This window comes from Micromys minutus, assembly GCF_963924665.1.
Source record: "Micromys minutus genome assembly, chromosome: 18".
NCBI classification, from domain to species: Eukaryota; Metazoa; Chordata; class Mammalia; order Rodentia; family Muridae; genus Micromys; species Micromys minutus.
Genome location: NC_137953.1, coordinates 37,434,722 through 37,456,775, shown reverse-complemented (window position 1 = coordinate 37,456,775; position 22,054 = coordinate 37,434,722). Strand labels below are relative to the sequence as shown.

At 35.8% G+C, this 22,054-nt stretch overlaps 1 protein-coding gene and 1 pseudogene across 2 annotated transcripts; both read left to right on the top strand.

Annotated features, from left to right (window-relative positions):
• Positions 1-6,912: 6,912 nt before the first annotated feature.
• Positions 6,913-7,833, top strand: LOC308432551 (olfactory receptor 2A1/2A42-like; the record flags this gene model as incomplete). The annotated part of the gene is made up of 1 exon (XM_080932329.1): positions 6,913-7,833. One exon carries the CDS (start codon positions 6,913-6,915, stop codon positions 7,831-7,833), a length of 921 nt encoding a protein of 306 aa, XP_080788455.1.
• A 4,701-nt stretch (positions 7,834-12,534) lies between these two features.
• LOC308432111 (eukaryotic translation initiation factor 1A-like) lies at positions 12,535-12,965 on the top strand (annotated as a pseudogene). The gene has a single exon. The product of its transcript is annotated as a eukaryotic translation initiation factor 1A-like (transcript).
• The last annotated feature ends 9,089 nt before the right edge of the window (positions 12,966-22,054 follow it).

Below are 22,054 nucleotides of genomic sequence, written 5' to 3'. Positions count from 1 at the left end.
GCAAAGTTTCTGTAAGACTAAGGACACTGTCAAGAAAACAAAATGGTAACCAACAGATTAGGAAAAGGTCTTTACCAACCCCACATCTGATAGATGTCTAATATCCAAGATATACAAAGAACTCAAGAAATTAGACTCCAGAGAATCAAACAATCCTATTAAAAAATGGGGTTCAGAGCTAAACAAAGAATTCTCAGTTGATGACTATCAAATGGCTGAGAAGCACCTAAGGAAATGCTGGACATCCCTAGTCATCAGTGAAATGTAAATCAAAACAACCCTGAGATTTCACCACACACCAGTCAGAATGGCTAAGACCAAAATCTCAGATGATAAAAGATGCTGGCGAGGATGCAGAGAAAGAGCAACACTCCTCTACTCTTGGTGAGGTTGGGAGCTGGTCGGACCACTCTGAAAATTAGTCTGGCGGTTTTTCAGAAAATTGGACATAGTATTTATTACCTGACAACCCAGATATTCTACTTCTGGGCATATACCCCATAGGTGCTCCAACATCCACTAAAGACACATGCTCTACCATGTTCATAGCAGCCTTATTTATAATAACCAGAAGGTTGGAAGAACCCAGATGTTCTTCAGTAGATGGATGGATAAAAAACTGTGGTACACTTACTACTCAGCTATTAGAAACAATGACTTAATGAAATTCCTAGGAAAATGGATGAATGTAGAGAATATCATGTTGAGTGAGATAACCTAGTCACAAAAGAACAGACATAATATGCAGTCACTGAAAAATGGGTAGTAGCCCCAGTAAAAAAATCTATCAATACTAACAATGTTCTACCAGAAACAACTCACAGACTGTATGAAGTCCAAGAAATAAAGAAAACAAAACAAAACAAAAAAAATATTTACAAAACAAGAAAACTTTAACTATTTCCATGTTACATTTTGTTTTACATGTACTTTAGCTCATTGTAACTATTAAGTTTTCAAGGCATACAATCAAACCTTGAAAAAAATCAAGTACTGACTAAAAAATATATTCATATAGTTTTTTGTAAAAATTGTTAAAATCTGAAAAAAGTACTGACAAAAAATGTATAATTTTAAGCAAAAAATGTTTAAAATCTGTACATTTATCTTTGTTTTGTAAAATAAAGTTGTTTAAAAAAACAATGTTCTATCTTTGGATATTTAGCCTTGTATATTAAAAAGACTGATATGTTGATAGACATGTGTGGTTAAGTAGAAAAGTCCTGGAAGTCAGACTTTTAAAGAAAAAGCCCAAACTGTGCTACTGTGTGAAATGCATCCATTCAAGAAAAATGATGATATTATCTTTCTCATGGTTTTTATATGATGAGTAAATAAAATGAACCAGGTAAAGTTCTATCAATGTGTAGTATTTCCCATGCAGTAAGTGATAAACCCTGTGTGCCTTCACTTATACACCTTTATTAAAAATGGATGAAGTATTAATTATCAATCCAATAAAGAATGTATAGTCTTTTCAATACACACAATGTGTTTCATAAAAGTAATAGTATATTTTGGACTTTCTTTTTAAAATGTGTTTATTTTCATCCAGGCTGTAATGGCACATGCTTTTACTTCTAGCATTTATGAGGCAGAAACTGGCAGATCTCTGAGTTCAAAGTTAGCCGGGTTTACGAAATGAGTCACAAGAGAACCAGGGCCACACAGGGAACTCCGTCTTAGAAAACAAACAAAAATTATTATTCTAAATCACGAATACATTCATAGCAGATGTGAATATGCTTTGCAAATATGGGAACCACAAATGTTCTCTCTTTTGTTTATGCTTTAACTCCAGACACCTAGGATTACAATGTAACAAATTTTTTGATTTATAAATTTTGGAGTGGCTTTAATGGAATTTCTCTCTCTCTCCCTCTACATCTCCCTCCTTCTCTCTCTCTCTCTCTCTCTCTCTCTCTCTCTCTCTCTCTCTCTCTCTCTCTCTCTCTCTCTCTCTCTCTCTCTCTCCTCTCATGTCTATCAAGTCTAATATTGAAAGAAATAGATATAAAAGTGGTAAATGTTGTTTTAGATAACAACTCATGAGGGAAGTCACATTGTAGAGACTGCAGTCTTCTCAGAAAGTGCTGAACCACTGTGTAACCCTGGCTGTCCTGGAACTCACTTTGTACAACAAACTGCCCTCAAACTCAGAGATCTTCCCGCCTCTGCTTCCCACACCCTGAGATTAAAGTTATGCAGCATCACCACCTGGCCGTTAGAGTACTTCTAGTCAATGACCTACATTCATACCCTAAAAGGCACTGCTTGGGCTGGAGAGATGCTCAATGATTAAGAGCACTGACTGCTCTTCCAGGGGTCCTGAGTTCAAATTGCAGCTACCACATAGTAGCTCACAACCATCTGTAGTGAAATCAGATTCCCCATGCTGGTGCATCTGGAGACAGCTACAGTGTACTTATATAAATTTTAATAAATCAATCAATCAATTAATAAAAGGCACTTCTTAATGTAGGTCTCAAAAGGACATTCTGGGATACCTTGGCCTATCTTTGAACTCCCCATTCCTCTTCTGCCTTCCTGTGCAGCTTCCACAGTATTACAATTTGGAGTGTGACTGTCAATCATAAGAGTTTTTAAGGCTTAACTTCTCATTTCTTCTACAGACCAGAGGATCCAGAGTCCATCAAGGAGAGACTGAGCTTCAGAACAGATTCCAAAAGTTCACTCACTGGTTCTACTTCTTATGAAGTTGCCTAGAAGCATTCTAAAATGAAGATAATGAAGTAGTGGTTATGACATAAAAAATATCAATCAGTATTCATAGATTCTGATGGGCATTGTTTCAGAGTTGTCTCTTAATCTGTGATTCTTTCTTCTTGTACTGTTTCCGTTGGTAACAGCAATAAAAATATAATTTCTTTTTTCTTTGCTTCCCACAGAGGTAGTCATGCATGATGTCTCATGGCCCTGCCCCTCCAAGGAGTCTCAAGAGCAGCTAACCAGGCTGAGCCCTCAGAGAATAAAATCTGCTTTCCTGAGGATTCTGCTGCATTTCAAGCCAGTTGCCTTTCAATCTGGAGCAGAGCTGAGTGTTCTATAGTTCCCCAGAAATTCTGCAGGATTGGGACCCTGTGTCAGCCTCCAGCTGTTTCCTCTTCTGATAATCTTGGGTGTTAATGTGTGAGTCAACAAGGTTGTATGAATTTAGTACACAACAAATTCCTCCCAGACAGCTTGAAGCATCTTGTCTTTGCTTTCCTCTTCCACTGTTATTGTCACTCCTTATTTCTATATCGTGATGAGAAATTGTCTCTACAAATGCTAAATATTGATGCTTACTCACATTCTGTGCAAATAGTAATTTCCATATCATGGGTTTAGATAAAATATATAGAATAACTTTCCTACTTAAAAAAATTATAGTAGAATATATTACAGGGTGATGTATTCTTTCATTGAAATTAACACATACTGATTGTCTTATGAAGGTTCTATTTAATTCCTGTCAGGACTGTAAAAATACATTGTTTTATTGTATTGGACTATAAAAGCCAAAGGCATATTAAGTTTATTTTTTATAATTATCTGTCATATGACTTTCAAGACATATCCTGGTACTTAGAATGTTGTCAATAAGTAAGCATATATGTTATATTTTCTGGAATCTAGAAGATGAATTTCAGCAAAAGGAGAGAACCAAGGTGTCAGTGGGTATAGAAAATGAAAAAAGAATGAGATTCTCAATAATTATTTAAGTCTTCTGTTTAGTAAACTTTCATATTTAATATTTACATTCTTGTTTCTTCTCTTGCCTCTGAAATACATTTACAACACCCTTATAACATTAAAACTCTCAGTCTGTTTTACCCTGTACCACTACAGTGCTGGGTACACACAGCGCATGAACCAGAAGATTATCTAGTACTCAAAGTTTAGTGAAGACATGATCCTGTAAGAGTTACCTTCAGCTCTTCCTGGACTATAAAAAAAATCATTTATTTCATCAATTCTCACTCCATACAGTAACTTAGCAAAGTGTCTCATCAATATGTAAGAAAGAAAAGTAACGGCTTCCTCCTTGAAGTTACAAATAAGCAGCCTTTAGTTGAAATGAGCAACTGTGCAACAATGGGAAGGCTGTATGAATGTTGCTTTGCTTATGCCTGCTACCCATAGGATAAAAATGAATAGTTTATCAAACTTGAGATTTACTTTTTGAAATATGATATATTCCAACTGATGATATTTTATTCAAGTAAAAATAAATGCCTTTCTTCTGAAATACTTCCTTTAGTGCCTTAGAGTAACTAGATAACTTATTAACCATACCAGTTGAACAACTTTTAATTTCTGAAGTCATATATACAAAGATGAATGTATATAATAATAATTCTTTAAATTTACACTTATAACTGGAACATACTTCAAGTTGAAATTCCTGTGGTCCCTGGGAATGTAATATTCAGTTTCTAATTGATTGTTTTAATTAACTTTAGATACATTGTATTGAAATCATATGAAAAGGATTATAAAGATTAACATATACTAAATTCAAGTGCTTACCATTTTGTGAATCCTTCAAGTGCTCTTATCTTAAAGATGTTACTTTTATATGGATCACAGCAATGATTTTTTTTCTATATTGAAAAACCATTTCCTCTGGCAGAAGTACTGAACTTAGAATAATTAGAGAAGATTTTATTGTAAAAAAAAATCAAAAGACTTCTTAAGACAATAATAGCTAGTAGTTTATTTGAGTTTGTTTGTTTACATTTATTCACTTATTTGTCATTTAACAAACATGTATCAATTGGCAGATATAGAAAGCAAACAAACCTGCTCCCCAGCTTTATAATAAACAATAAGCAACTGTACAAAAATGGTTTCTAATGTATCAAACATGTTATCTATATTTCTTTTTTGCTATGAAAAAATTTTGCAACCTACTGGCTTTTTTATTCATCATGTGTAAAATTTAACTTTGTGCCACATTCAAATAGGCTGGTCCTCATCTATTAGACCAAACTGTAGAAATTTCCTTCAACAACAGTATCATGATATTCCAAGTCAAAGAAAAACAAGGTATACACAATAATATTGAAATCTTATTTATTTGAAATGTTAAATATAACTGAAAGGTTTGCAAAATTTTGGTAATTGTATATTCCATCTCTCCAGATATATTTGCTCAAGAAATAGAATTATACCCTGAAAGTTGCTGAAGAACCTGAAATGAGAGTAAGAATAGCTGGTTAGAGATCATTGTCAGTTACGTTACTGATAAGCAGCCACTCAAACCATGCGCAATATAGAAATTCATTAGATGGCTAAGATTTTTCTTTCTACTGGTTCCCTTGTCTCTTCTCCAGATGTAATTTCTTAAGCACAACCAATACTGCTTTTCTTTTCAAAATATTACACACCAAACACATTTTCTACCTTGATTTTATCCCGTGTTTACACATAATATCTCAAGAAACTGACTCCATATGAACTTTTGAGTTGTTTAAATCTGTCTTCCACACAACTAGAAGAGTACATAACACACGCTCCAGTCCCATTTATGCTGATATAGTTTTATTTCCTTGTTATTCTTATCAGTTGCATGTGTATTTTATGAAAGTCTTTCCCAGGTAAAATTCTGTCCTTAATGCTAATTTCCTTTGGAAACACTCTTTAACATCTCCCTTGGTACGATGTTAATTAAACTAGAGATTGTTTCTAAGAAATGCCATTCCTCTTGCTATTTATGAAGCAGTAAAAACATGTATAATTATTTATGCCAAGATCAGCCAAGGTTTTTCTACTTTAAATTGCAAATCAACATGCTTTGGATTTCAAATATATTATTACAAACATAAGGAATTGGATGAACAACAGAACCAACCCAATTCTTCTTCCTTATTTTTTCTATACTAATATCTTCAGAGAAAAGATAGAAAGAGTAATCTACATAAATAGTATATGGGAAATTTGCATGTTAGTGTATTTATATAGGCACTTATCAAGCACCCTTCCAAATCTTTGAATGTTCATAGAAACTTCTATGCACTGAGTCTGGATGGTAATATGTTTGGTGAAACAAAACACTAATACATTTTCCTAGAACATATTAATAATTCTGTGAATGTTCCACTTGACTAGCCAGAAAATAACCAAAGAGTGGCTATTGTCTAACTTTCAAGGCAATGATACATATTCTGGACGGATATACACAAATAGGAAAGCACACAACATCATGCATTATGTCAATAAATATAATGTCCATCACCTCCTTCTTTATCACCAACAATGTTTCAAACTCTATGCATACATCTATGCATTGCCTTGTGTTCCACAAGGGCCCTGAATTTTCTTACCCATCAAATGTCTAGTTGCTGAGCATACAACCCAATAATACAAAAGAAAAGTTGTTTTAGGATTTTCTTTGAGTGAAGTTATGTAGGCATTCTCTAGATGTTAGCTATGACTTAGAAACTTAAAGTAACAAATGTAAATTATATCAAATTTTTTTCTATTCTGGTATTATTCCCATATTAAAAGTCTTTTCACTACTTGATGTTTGTTCATTCCATGTTGCTGTGATGTTTAAATCAAAGGCCTTAGTAATTCCTTTATATCCTCGTATGCATAAAACTCTGAGACAAATTGTTTCAAAATTGTTTTGTGTATAGGGTTTGCTACAGTTCATAATTGCTCCTGTGCTAATTATTCTAAGCACATAAGCATTGAAAATTTATTATTCTTCCAAAGTGGATGTCAGTTAAAACTATAGTTTGTGCACAACTTTTTAATAGTGCATCATTCATTTATTAGTGAATTGAATACATTCTATTGATGTTTACTAATAGTTTTCTCATGTTGCTAAAATCTGTGATAAATAATAAAACCATATTATGCAAGAATTGAGTCTCAGTTCTCTATATCCTCTTTCCTAGTAAAATGGAGGAAAATCAAACCATGGTCACAGAGTTCGTCCTTCTAGGATTCTGCCTTGGCCAAAGGATTCACCTAGTTCTTTTTCTACTTTTCTCTCTCTTCTATACTTTCACTATACTGGGGAATGGGACTATCCTTGCAATGACCTGCCTGGACTCCAGACTCCATACTCCTATGTACTTCTTCCTGTCTCACCTGGCCATTGTAGATATGGCCTATGCCTGCAACACAGTGCCACAGACACTGGTAAACCTCTTGGATGAGACCAGGCCCATCTCCTTTGCTGGATGTATGACACAGACCTTTCTCTTCTTGACTTTTGCACACACAGAATGTGTGCTACTTGTAGTGATGTCCTATGACCGTTATGTAGCTATCTGCCACCCACTACACTACACTGTCATCATGAGCTGGAGAGTGTGTACCATCCTGGCTGCTGTTTCCTGGGTATTTAGCTTCCTCTTGGCTATGGTCCATTTACTTCTTATCCTGAGGCTGCCATTCTGTGGGCCTCATGAAATCAATCACTTCTTCTGTGAAATCCTGTCTGTCCTCAAGCTGGCCTGTGCTGACACAACACTCAATCAAGTCGTCATTTTTGCAGCCTGTGTGTTCATATTAGTGGGGCCCTTGTGCTTTGTTCTAATCTCCTATACACGCATCCTGGTGGCCATCCTGAGGATCCAGTCAGGGGAGGGCCGCAGAAAGGCCTTCTCCACCTGTTCCTCCCACCTCTGTGTGGTAGGGCTCTTCTTTGGTAGTGCCATTGTCATGTACATGGCCCCCAAATCCCAGCACCCAGAGGAGCAGCAGAAGATTCTTTTCCTCTTTTACAGTTTTTTCAACCCCATGCTGAACCCCCTGATCTACAGCCTGAGGAATGCTGAAGTCAAGAGCGCTCTCAGGAGATCACTGTGCAAATAAAGTCACTCCTGGTTGGTATGTTGTTCAGACCACAAATCTCAATAATTTCTTATAATCTAATCTTTAATTATTTCTTAAATCCAGGGGAGTTCACTGTCTTTTATTATAATGTTGATTTACATAGGATCAAACTTCCTAAGCTGCAGGATTTATAAAGTCATATTCCTTAACTTCAGAAGAGATAAAGTTTTTTCAGATGTATTTTTTCCTTCTAGATACATTAATTAGCTAGCTGTGAAATTAAATAATATGTTAATCATGCTCTGGGTGTTTTCAGTTGAGTCTGTTCATCAGTTTCTTTAGTTACATAACCAGACCAAAAAAAAAAAACATAAGATGAAGAAAGCCAAACCATATCCAAACACATATGTCCTGCCTCCCATGATACACATGACAGTTCCTAAAACTACACTTGACCAATCTAGGAATTATTTAGAAGGTTCTAGCCATTATCTATGGCAAGTATTACTTCAAATGAACATCACTGACATGTTATGGAGTTAATTTGTTGGCAAAGTGAAGAAACAGAGTAGAACAAGAGGTTTAAGAATAAAAAGGGAGGAAAATATTAAAACCCCATAGACAGCTGAAACATGCCTTTCATTCTAGAACCCGGAAGGCATAGGCAGAAGAGTCTATGATCTTGAGGCCAACAAGATTTTCATTAAGAGTTCCAGGACAGCCAGAGTCTCTTAGAGGAACTCTGTCTCATAAGAAATCAACCAGCCAAACATGTAAACAGATGTAGACATGGAAGCCCCTATGGAATCATTCACACCTTAAGTGTGTCGCCTGATTATTTTTGTAACTAGTGTAGGAGTATAATAGAGCACTGGTCCCTTAAATGAACTGACAATAGGCATCAGATATTGGGCTGTTTGCAGAGCATTCAGAAAGATCTGGAATAATGAGTTATCATATATTTGTTAATTTGAGAACAGATAGAATAGATTATCATGTTTAAAACAATGCTCAATGCCACCACGCTGGTGAATGTCAAACTTGTTCAAAAGAATGTGTGTGTTCTTTATTTTGACATCAACAGATAAAAATTACAGTGTATAAGTGGAGAAAAAATAGGTGACCTTCTTATTTAATTACTTAGTAGCTGGTCTTTACTACATAGTGGTAGAACTGTATATAGATCATTTTGCTTAATCATCATAAAAAATGAAGACCATCCTATTATTGGTCTTTCTTGGAAAGGTATATTTTAGAAAGCAGTACATTCTTGACTTCCTCAAAAATTTTGTCTCCAAGCCCTTTTATCTTAACAATAATATAGTAGCATAATCTCATAGGGCTATATCGGTATCATTGATACCAAATAAACTGACTACATATCCTAAGTTAGGACATGCCAGTGAAAGACAGTATCTTCGTAGATTAGTGTGTATAAAAATGAGCAAAACTGGTTCTACAGACCTGATGGAAAAGGTCTCAATTCAGGAGATGGTCACCTTGAGTGATGACTCCTCTGCACAGTTTGCTTTAAAAGTACTGGGCTTTTAGAGGAATAGGGCCATCATAAAGTAAAAAATAAATTTGGTTCTCATTGAACATAGAAAATTATGTTCAACCAATATCTAAGAATTAAGATACCCCTAAGAAATCTCTCCTTCTAAAAAAGACTACAAAGACCTTAATTGACTAGTAAAAGTATTTTGTCTCTAGCCAAAATGTGAAAACAATGACTGTCTAATAATAAGAGCTCCAGTAATACAGGGAGCACTGGCAGAGCACAGGGGCAGTGAGCGGGAAATAGAAACAGAGACTGAGGAAAAGTTGAGTGGAGTCACCACTGAGTGGAGTGAGAAAGGCTATCTCACAGAATGTGCAAATGCTATCTACTACCAAGCCAAGGGCATTCATATTCTCTTTCATTTTCAAAAATGTCAATTGTAGAACAATGATGATAATTGTAGAAGAAACACCACCTGGAAGATTTGTGTCTTCCATTCGATTTAAAAACAGCAGCACCTGAACACTGCATTGAATATTTCTCATTTCTACCTCTAAATTGACATAGTTCTTGCAAATGGTTCCTCTGAAGTGAATAATGTGTATCTGATTTACAGTGACTGCAGAGCAACTTCACAACTATTGGGAAAAGAGTTCATAGTCCTTGCTAGATGTACAGCTGCAAGATGCTGTAATGGTGTTTCTGTACAAGGTGGCCATGTGGTGGTGTGGATTCTCTCATCTCCTGCAAGAGAGTGCAATATCAGAGGCTGTAACTACTGAAAATGACAGGCATGTCACTCTGGGGGTGAAGCTGGTTCTTGAGCCACATGACAGTGTCTCCACAGTATCTCTGGAATGTGAAATGGAGACCTCATTACTGATGTGTAGGATACTTGTTTACTCTTTCCTAGGGACTGTAGAGTCCAGTGTTTCTCACTGAATGATGTTTTATTCTTTCAGATAACCTGGAGAACCTGCAAATTATATGTTCTGATTTGGCAGATTTTAACAGGATGGCCAGGTATTCAAATACTTAATTATTTCTCACCTCTTGTTGACTGGATAGCCCAAAGATCATACTATAAGAAAAACTGTTAAATGTAGTATAGGAAATACTGTAGTTCACGGGGAAATAGAAGACCAATGAGAATTAGGAGGGGTTACCACAGGACCTGACAGACATGATATCATATCAGACAACAGGAAAGGCTTATTTGCTTTGCATTCATAATAAATTTTGGTACCAATGGCTCAGTTTGATTTATGATTCACTGAAGTTTGTTTGTAGCCATTACATTCATTCATTCATTCATGCAGCCATTTTTTATTTGGTTCTTCCTGTTATCTCAAATATGCTGCTCTTTTTACTATAGCAGATTATGCTATTATCATAATCTGCCTTGTTCTTTACAGAACTCTCTGACAGCTACTTGTTCAAATTTACTGTGGACTGGAGAAAACCAAGGTAGATTTTATGCTCCTATTTTTCTATTAATCGCTTAACCACTGATACTGAATAAGTGATGGTTTCTCTCATAAACCAAACAATATAATCTTCAGTGGACGCCAGCTGGATATCATTTGATCAATTCTAACAGCTTTCAGCAGAACATAGAATCAAACCTCATGAGTTCAAGCATCAGTTCACAAGCCTTTCCAACTTCAGTATGTGATGTCAAGCATGCCTTGTGATCTGGCATCTGAGTGATCACATACAATTCAAGATTCTAATCTAATACCAATGCCTCAGCCTGTATATGTTGCTCATGGTTCTTCACGTCATACCTCCTTGGTGAAAATGTGACTTCTGTTAAATTATATAGAACTAAAAATAGCTTCATGTTGGCCTCATTGTGTAACTGCAACTCAAGACCACATCTCCAGACACAGACAGACATTCATCCACACGTGGTGACTTTAATCATTTGGAAACATGCTAGTTTCAGTTAAGATGTATTTGCTTTCTGTTTTATCTCTTTTATACAATTACATTTTGTATAATTTTATGGCTCCTTCTGACAATGTTTATGAACTGACATTGTTTCATCTTGCTTATGAAATAGAAAACTCAAAATGTAGATGATACATTTCCTAAAACTTAATTTATTTATTGTGACATCTTATACTCATATCTTAATTTGATCCAAAAGTCTCTGTTTACCATACAAACTTTAATGTATGTATGGTGAAAATCTTTTGTTGCTCCCATATTACACCTTTCATATAATTTCACAAGATTTTTACTTCCATTGGTAGCAGAGCACCTGATCTTGGAAGATGAAGTATCTATTAACGACCTTGTATACACTATGCTTTGATAAGACTGTTTGGCTTCTTTAAAATAATGTGTTTCTTACTATGATTACAGAGATGAATATGTTCTTCAAACCTGATGTGAATTTCAGAGTTTCCCTCAGATTTACTTGATGACCCCAGAAGACTAGAATCACTGTGAAATAAACACAGTAGTATATAAATTTTACTCTGTCTAGAAATAGATTTTCGAACTCTCTCATGCCCAATATAAAAATAAATACAATTGAAAATTGACAATGTCTTCCGCAGCATATGTGTCCATCTTACGTGAGGAGGAAGTAACTGTAAGAGGAGTCACCTTGTAGACGCTCCCATTCTCCGAGAAAAGAATGGTTTGTAGGTTTAGCAACCATCACATTCCAGAGTGAAAACCAGAAAGACTACCTACATGGGTGCTTTTAGCCCTAGAAAACACTTTCCTAAGAAGATATTTCTTCAAAAATATCTAAAACACTCTGGCTCCTCCCTGTGCTCCCCAAATCTTTCCTATGCGTCCTTAGCTGAGCAGCTATAGTTTTGTTGCACCTTGAACTATAACGTGCTGTGTGTGTTTACTAACTGTGTGTCCTAGTGGGAGTGAAAACAAAAGTAAAAATAATCATTTTTTCTCTTCCCTACAAAAGTGGGCATGTATGTTGAAGGACTTCTGCTACATTTTGTCACCACTGGAGAGACTACACCTTCCTGAGAACCAGGCCAGAAACAGACGTATTATTTTGTAGCTGTCAGGAGCCAGGACTCTGGAACGCTGTTTGCTGCCGTGGATCTTCTGTACTGACAGGGCAGCCTCACAGTCGCTTCAGATCCACCGTTAGTTACTTCCTGCCGCCCACCCTAGTAGTGTAGTAGCTCCTGGAAAGGAGTCACAGCCACTGTCAGCAGGAATCCTCACCCCACTCCTGTGGTTGTCCCCTCTCCATGATGCCAAAGTATAAAGGCAAAGGAGGCAAAAACAGGCGCAGAGGTAAGAATGAGAACGAGTCTGAGAAGAGAGAGTCGGTGTTTAAAGAGGATGGGCAGGAATTTGCTCAGGTTCAAGATGCTGGGAAACGGTCGGTTGGAAACAATGTGTTTTGACGGCGTGAGGAGGCTGTGCCACATAAGAGGAAAGCTGAGAAAAAAGGTTTGGATAAATACCTCAGACATTATACTGATTGGTCTGCGAGACTATCAAGATAACAAAGCTGACGTAATCTTAAAGTATAAAGCAGATGAAGCAAGAACTCAAGGCATATGGAGAGCTTCCAGAACACGCTATAATCAATGAAATGGACACATTTGGTCCTGGGGATGATGATGAAATCTAGTTTGATGATACTGGAGATGATGATGAATACATTGACAATATCTAACCTGACCTAAGGATGATAAATTCCAAGTTCTCTGAAGATAACTCTACACATTTGGGATTTTACCTTCAGCTGTTAAGTAAAGCTTCATTTGGCATGTGTATGACTTATTAATGCAAATTGATGAATTTTATTTTTGAAGTATTACATTTCTTTGAAAACCAAAGATGTTGAGTTATCTTAAAGTGACATGTTGACACTTTGTGCTTATGGATATCACTGAACTTAGGGCACAGCAGTATGCACCGTTCAGAGACTGCCTTTCCATTTGTGATGCTTCATTTATGACCCAGGAGTGTTTTTGTCAGCAGGTGACCATTGGGGGCTGAAGTGAGTCCTAGTTCAGCACACACCTTTATAGTAATCATTTGGCTGCATTTGAGATTTCTCATCCGACTTACAGATATATAAGTCTGCATGTGGAGTCAAACAGAATATGGCTATTTTTGTATTTGTGGAGCCATGCAATTTTATACTTCCATGTTCTATACTTTCATTTTATCCTTCAAGTTGTTGCCACCCATAAAAAGGCATCTTACAGTGCAGTTTTCAAATTTCATGGATAGCAATTTTGAGTTTTAAAAATTAGTCATTGCAGAAATTACTTAGAGATAATCCATTATCTTGACTTTAGACAAAATAGTTGACAATGCTTATGTATAGTTTTACTGTTCTAAGGCATACCCAAAATATAGAAAATGAAAATAAAAAGAGAAGTAAGTCTGTTCTGATACTCGCATAGAGAAATTTTCAAAGAAGATAATTATTCACACAAAATATTCTTTACTTTGCAAAGTAGGTTGTTTGTGTTAAGTCATTTCCCAAAGGTTAGCTACTGTACTGAGGCTTTGGATAATTAATTACCACGTATTGATTAAAGTTAATTATATAATTGTACAAGCGAAGTTTTTATCAAAATAAGCTTAGGTTAAAAGATAAAGATCCATAGCTTAATGAAAAGATGGTTCCTGTTTTCTAAATGGAGGAGTCTAGAAACAATAAAAATATGTTGCTATAAAAGCATTTTTCTTTTTAATACATTCATTACATCTCTGGTATATAACCAATAAATGACTGGATGATTTCTAGTATACTATGAGAGGCTTTTTTTTTTTTTTGTAAATTAGACTCTGGGATTTAAGATAAAACTTAACTATATTTCCATTTAAGTGATGCTGGTATTAGGGTTCTGCAGTTTAATTAGCCCTTGCTGCTTAGGAAGAAAGTATAAACTTTGTCAGTCCTCAGATGTCTTTTTAAAGAATTCCTCAGGTTTTATTCTAGACACATTCAAATGGTGCCTGACCATGAAAACATGTGTTCACCTTCACTTTAATTTTGTTTTCCAGTTAGCCCATGATAATTAATGTAGCTTAAGACAATTCTCCAGTCAGGAAGAAAGAAGAGCAAATACAATTTTCCTAATCACTGATTGGTGGATCTCTTCTAGATGTTGATGTAGATCTTTGTAAAGGCTAATTTTATAAAATGAAACTAGACTTGGTGCCAGATTAGAGGCATATCCCATTGCCCAAGAAGGACAGTGTGTATTTAGAAAAAGAACACATCACTGGACCTTTTTATTGCTCTACACAGTGTACCTGAATATACTGTTACTTAAGATTTATCCCATTGCTGCTGTAAAATTTTAGTACAGAATGAAAGGTTGACCACAGGCCAGCTAGCTTGATGCATTCAGCAGCAAACAAGAGACTGTCCCAAGTTAGGAGGTGAGGACCAGTGCCTAAAGATGTCTTCTCGGTCCACACCATGTACTCAACATATACATGTCAGACATGTACAAAGTTGCACTTGGATATAGTATCATGTCTGTCACTGCAAACTATCAAAGGCAAACACTGAGGTATTTACAGTTCATGTTTCCTGCTTACCAATATCTATATTTTCTCTCACATTCTAGTTGAAGGAATGATTCTTATAACATGAGTGATTTACACTGTCTAAGTATAGGTTGACAGAAGTATTAGAATTGAAATGACTTGTAGTGAAAAATAAATAAATTAAAAATAAAGTGGGCATGCACAGTATCTCATAGTCTAGCCCTTTCGTTAAGTCCTCAGTAGCTGCCAACTATGCTGAGCTCTTAGAAAATACAGCCTCTTATTTTGAGGATCCTGTTGCATGTCAGTCAGGAGCAAATGGCACAATTTGGCAAAACCACAGAAGCTAAAAGGAGACTTTTTAGTTTTTGTTAATGCGCTTACATCACATGGGCTGCTATATGTGGGAAAGTTAATGATGACTTGATAAAAGATACGCTTCACAATCATCTAAGTGATTGATTCTTTTCTTACTTTTTAAATTTTGTTTATTTTTGTTCTGTTTGTTTTGCTTGAGACACGGTTTTTTTTTTTCTTTTTTAATTTTCCTGGCTGTCCTGGAACTTCCTATTTAGTTCAGGATGGCATAGATTTCAGGATTTACCTGCCTCTGCCTCTGCCTCCTAAGTGCTTTTATTGAAGGTGACTGACACCATCACCCACCTTCAAATGAAGTGTGAGCTTCATTTCTTCAAATCCATATTGTTTGATCCCAGAGTCCTCTTAATATACAAACTCTATGGATACTCTAGTACCCTATATAAAATGGTTGTTTACTTTTATGTAACCTCTGCACATCCTTCCATATTTTTAAAATAAGCACTAGATATTCATAATAGCTAATAGCTAATGTGTTGTAAATGATGTGTATAATCATTCAGGCTATATTTGTGTATGTGTGTGTGTGTGTGTGTGTGTGTGTATGTGTGTGTGTGTGTGTGTGGAGAGAGAGAGGGGGGGGGACCTGTGTTTAAAGAAAGAGATCCAAAGAAAAACAAATTACATCTAGATCAGCGGTTTTCAACCTGTGAGTTGAAGGCAAACCTGTGTCTCCAAAACTATTTACATTATGAGTCATGACAGTAACAAAATTATAGTTATGAAGTGCCCACAAAAATAATTTTATTGTTGGGACTCATCACACAAGAAACGTGTATTAACAGGTGACAGCATTAAGAAGCTTGGGAACCACTGCTCTAGTTAAAGAGAGAGATATGGGAGAGGAGGTGCGCAAGTGAAGCTGTAACAGTAAACTGCCTTTGAAAGAGACAGAGGGGCCCTTACGTAGTGTATAAGATATAACAAACATTTATTACTGTGAGGAAGTGAACCATTCCACACTTCAGCTGAACAAAAGATTTAAAAATAGATGTCACTCTATTAACAGTGAATGACTCACTCCCCACATGTTAAAACTGAGTAAGTACATCAGCCCATCACACTCAAGGTTTGCTTCTTAAAACAGGCTCCATCTAGTACTGATGAGTGTAATCAGGCATAAAAAGTCTGTTCCAGTCTCAGCTAATTCGTTAGGAACTGTGGAGGCCCCGCCTCACCTATCACTCCTCAGGCAACCAGGGTCTTAAACATCAGACTTGAGCATATATACATAACGCGTAGAATTTTGAGTATAATAGGTCTGCATGCTGTATTCTGGAACTACTCATGCATTTATTCTTTAGTTTCACCTTTCTATTTTTTATTTCTGTCCATTCCTCACCAAACTTGAGTCATTTGCAATCAGGTAAGATAGTTTGAGTATCATGTAAAATGAAATGAAATGGTGAAAAGCAATTGTCTTTCAAGTATTCAGTGGTTAAATACTTCCTTGGAGTTCTCTATCATTTCTTCTATAGAACTTCAGAAAGTCTATGCCTTGTTGTTTGAGAAGAATGGCTTTGATGCAAATATAGCAGGCAAGGTATAAGCAACACAGTGATTCCAGACTCAGTCCAAGCACAGCCTGGTGCAACTGTTATCTATTAAGGATGTACTTTTGACCATGTCAATGTTGTGAAATAATTCTTTACTTATGAATATCCTTTAGAGTGACTGTTGATTGTTTTGTTTCCTTGTTTTTATCATCATATTTTCAGCAATTTATTCATCCATCTCATCACAGCTCCTTTCCTAACAGAGGCTGGTCAGTCTTTGGCTGTCTTAGTCAATCTAATAAATCTTTTTTATAATATATGTATTATTATATTATATATTGTTATCATTACATAAGATATTATGTATGTATATTATAATTACCTTTTACATATATATTATATATAATCAGCTTTTACACATACACACACATATATATACATATATATGTATATATATATATATATATATATATATATATCAGCTTTTATGTCTCCAAAGAAATTAGATAACATCTGATAAAGATGAAAAGACCCAATGAGAGGTTATAGATGAATAAAGTGGCTTAAGAAAAATACTAAGAGACCCAGCACAGTTTATTCAGGACAGGTGGCCTGCCCGCCGACATGTCCCTGAGAGCTCGGCAGAGCTGCAGGAATTATTTCCATCTTAAGTGGAAGGATGAGTCAACTTCTTCCGCCAGTGTTCTACCCCAGGAGAGGCTACAGAAAACTCTCATGGCACAAACAGTGGCACTTCCTGGAAGTGCACACTTCCAGCCCAAGTCCAGACCTGGCCCAGATATATAAGGACTGGGCTCTGCAATCAGAATTCACAACCCACCCTGAGAGAGGAACACGCAGAAAAAATGTTCCTCTGGAGACCATGGGCCCACAGACCCACAAGAGAGACAAGCTCCAGTAAGAGACAAGAAGATCACCTATAACAAGACTGTAAGAGGCAAGCACAAGACTCTAAGAAATGGAAACCAACACAACCTGGCAACATCAGAACCTAGTTTTCCACCACCACAAATAATGGATATCCCAACTCATCAGAAAAACAATATTTAGACTTAAAATCATACTTCACAATGGTGATGGAGATCTTTGAGAAGCAATTAAATAACACATTAAAGAAATACAGAAAAACCTGGATAATAACCAAAAACAAGTTGAAGACCTTGAAGAGGAAGCACAACAATCATTTAAAGAGCTAAAGAAAAGCACAGACAGGTGAGGTAAAGGAACTAAAAACAGAAACAATGAAGAAAAACCTATAATAAACAATCCTGGAAATGGCAAATCTAGAAAAGACATCAAGAGGCAATGCTAGGATCACCAACAGAATACAAGAGATAGAGGAGAAAATCTCAGGAGCAGACAATAGCATGAAAATCATTGACACAACAGTCTGAGAAAATATAAAAATCAAAAAGATTCTAAGACAAAATATCCAGGAAATCCGGTACACAATCAGAAGAGCAAACTTAAGGATAATAGGTGCAGAAGAGGAAGAAGAATATCAACCAAAAAGCACGGTAAATATCTTCAAGAAAATTATAGAAGTAACCTACCCTAGACTAAAAAAGGGAAGACAATGAACATATTAGAAGCCTACAGAACCGCAAATAGACTGGACCAGAAAAGAAATTCATCCCAACACATAGTAGTCAAAACAACAAATGCTTAAAACAAAGAAAGAATACTAAAATCAGTAAGAGAAAAAGGACAGGTAACATATAAAGGCAGACCAATCAGAATTACACCAGACTTTTCAACAGAGATGAAGAAAGCTAGAAGATACTGGACTGACATCATACAGACTCTAAAGCAAAAAAAGTTTCAGCCCAGGTTACTATATGCAGCAAAAATCTCAATCACCATAGGTGAAAAAACCAAGATGTTCCAGGACAAAAACAAATTTACACAATATCTGTCCACAAATCTAGCCCAACAAAGGACACTAGATGGAAAACATTGCCACAAAAAAGAAAACTTTACCCTAGGAAAATCAAGAAACAAATCCTTTTGCAACAAACACCAAAGAAGAAAAGCACACAAACATAACTCTACCTGTAACAACAACAACAGCATGAAATACCAATCACTATTCCTTAATATCCCTTAACATCAATGGAATTAATTCTCCAATAAAAAAAACATAGATTATTAGACTGGATACACAAACGGGATCCAGTATTTTGCTGCATGCAGGATCACTTTCATCAATGAACAAATCATGGATGCAGAAACTGAACAGAGACACAGTGAAACTAACACAAGTTATGATCCAAATGAATTTAATGGACATCTATAGAATATTTCATTTTAAAACAAAAGGATATACCTTCTTCTCAGCACCTCATGGCACCTTCTCCAAAACCCTAACCCTAACCCTAACCCATATACATGTTCACAAAACAGGCCTCTCAGCAACAAAAAAGGCACTTCCTCAGAGTAAAAGGTTGGGAAAATTGCTTTCCAAGCAAGTGGTCCCAAAAAACAAGCTGGAGTAGCCATCCTAATATCGAATAAAACTGATTTTTAAACAGAAGTCATTAAAAAAGACAAGGAAGGACATTTAATAATCATCAAAAAAATTATCAAGAGGAATTCTCAGTTCTGAACATCTATGCTCAAAATACAAGAGCACCCACATTCATAAAAGAAACTCTACTAAAACTCAGAGCCTATATTATAGCACACACAATAATCATGGAGGACTTCAGCACACCACTCTCATCAATGAACAACTCATGGATGCAGAAACTGAACAGAGACACAGTGAAATTATCAGAAGTTATGAACCAAATGAATTTAACAGACATCTATGGAATATTTCATTCTAAAACAAAAGGATGAACCTTCTTCTCAGCACCTCATGGCACCTTCTCCAAAATTGACCAAATACTTGGTCACAAAATAGGCCTCAACAGATACAAGAAGATTGAAAAATTCCATGCATTCTATCAGATCACCATGGAGTTAGGTAGGTCTTCAAAAACAACAACAACAACAAAAAGTCCACATACACAAGAAAGAAAGTTAAACAATGCTCTACAAAATGACAACTTGGTCAAGGAAAAAAGAAAAAAATCAAAGACTTCTTAGAATTTAATGAAAATGAAAAGACAACATACCAAAATTTATGGGATACAGTGAAAACTGTGGTAAGAGAAAAACTCATACCACTGAGCAACTCCAAGAAACAAAAAAAAAAAAAAAACCGGAGAGAACATACACTAACAACTTGATAGAACAACTTACAGCTTTAGAACAAAAAGAAGCAGATACAGAAAAGAGGAGTAGATGGCAGGAAATAATCACACTCAGAGCTGAAATCAACCAAAGAGAGAAAAAAAAAACCTATACATAAAAATCAACAAAACAAAGAGGTAGTTCTTTGAGAAAACACACAAGGTTGATAAACCCTTAGCCAGACTAAACAAAGGGCACAGAGAAATTATCCAAATTGACAAAATCAGAAATGGAAAAGGAGACAAAACAACAGAAACTGAGGAAATTTCAAGAAATCAACAGATTCTATTACAAAAGCCTATACTCAACAAAACTAGAAAATCTATAGGAAATGGACAATTTTCTAGACAGATATCACAAACCAAAGTTAACTCAGGATCAGATAGACCATCTAAACAGCCCCATAATGCCTAAGGAAATAAAAGCAGTCATCACAAAGCTTCCAACCACAAAAAGCCCAGGACCTGATGGGTTTAGTGCAGAATTCCATCAGGGCTTCATAGAAGACCTAATACCAATATTCTCCAAATTATTCCACAATATAGAAACAGCAGGAATGCTACTCAACTCATTCTTTGAAGCCACAAATACACTCATTCCTAAACCACACAAAGATCCTACAAAGAAAGAGAACTTTAGAACAATTTTCCTCATGAATATTGATGCAAAAAAAACTCAACAAAATTTTTGCACACTGAATCCAAGAACACATCAAAGCAATCATTCACCATGATCAGGTTGGCTTCATCCAAGAGATGCAAGGATGGTTCAATATATGCAAATCCATCAATGACATCTACTATATAAACAAACTAAAAGAAAAAAAATCACATAGTTATTTCTCTAGATACTGAGAAAGCATTTGACAAAATATAACTCTCCTTCATCTTAAAAGTCTTGCAAAGGTTAGGTATTCAAGAAACATACTTAAACATAGTAAAAGCAATATACAGCAAATAGTATCCAGTATCAAAGTAAATAGTGAGAAACTTGAAGCAATTCCACTAAAATCAGGGACTAGACAAGGCTGTCCACTCTATCCATACCTATTCAATATATTACTTGAAGTGCTAGTCAGAGCATTACAATAACAAAAAGAGGTCAAAGAGATGCAAATTGGAAAGGAAGAAGTCAAAATATCACTATTTGAAGATGATATGATAGTATACATAAGTGACCCTAAAAATTCCTCCAGGGAACTATTGCAGCTGATAAACAACTTTAGCAAAGTGGCTGGATATAAAATTAATTCAAGCAAATCATTAGCTTTCTCTACTCAAAGGACAAACAGGCTGAGAAAGAACTTGGAGAATCAACACCCTTCCCAATAGCCACAAAGAATATGAAACACCTTGGTTTGACCCTAACCAATCAAGTGAAGGATCTATATAACAAGAACTTCAAGCCTCTGAAGAAGGAAATTGAAGACCTCAGAAGATGGAAAGACCTCCATGCTTATGAATTGGAAGGATCAACATTGTAAAAATGGTCATCTTGCCAAAGGCAATCTACAAATTCAATGCAATCTCCCAACAAAATAATAACTCAACTCTTTATAGAGTTTGAAAGAGCAATTTGCAAATACATTTGGAATAATAAAAAAACCCAGGGTACCAAAAACCATTGTCAATAATAAAAAAGAACTTCCCTTCTGGGAGAATCACCAACCTGACCTCAAGCTCAGATCAATTGTCATAAAAACTGCCTATCATTGGTACAGAAACAGGTAGATAGAACAGTGGAATAGAATTAAACACCCAGAAATGAAAGCACACACCTGTGGTCACCTGACATTTGACAAAGACGCTAAAACCATTCAATGGAAAAAGCATCTTCAACAAAGGTGCTGGTTCAACTGGCAGTCAGTATGCAGAAGAATGCAAATCAAGTTTTTCTTATCTCCTTGCACAAAGCTCAAGTCTAAGTGGATCAAAAACCTCCACATAAAACCAGGTACACTGCTTTTTTAGGTTGAATTGTGCTCAATGCTTACACACCAAGAAAACTTTGACTAATTACAGGTTAAACCCTGTTTTACGTGTACTTTATGCTCATTGTAACTAGTAAGACCATAATGCACACTAATAAACCTTTGAGAAAAAAAAGAAGCCAAGCACCG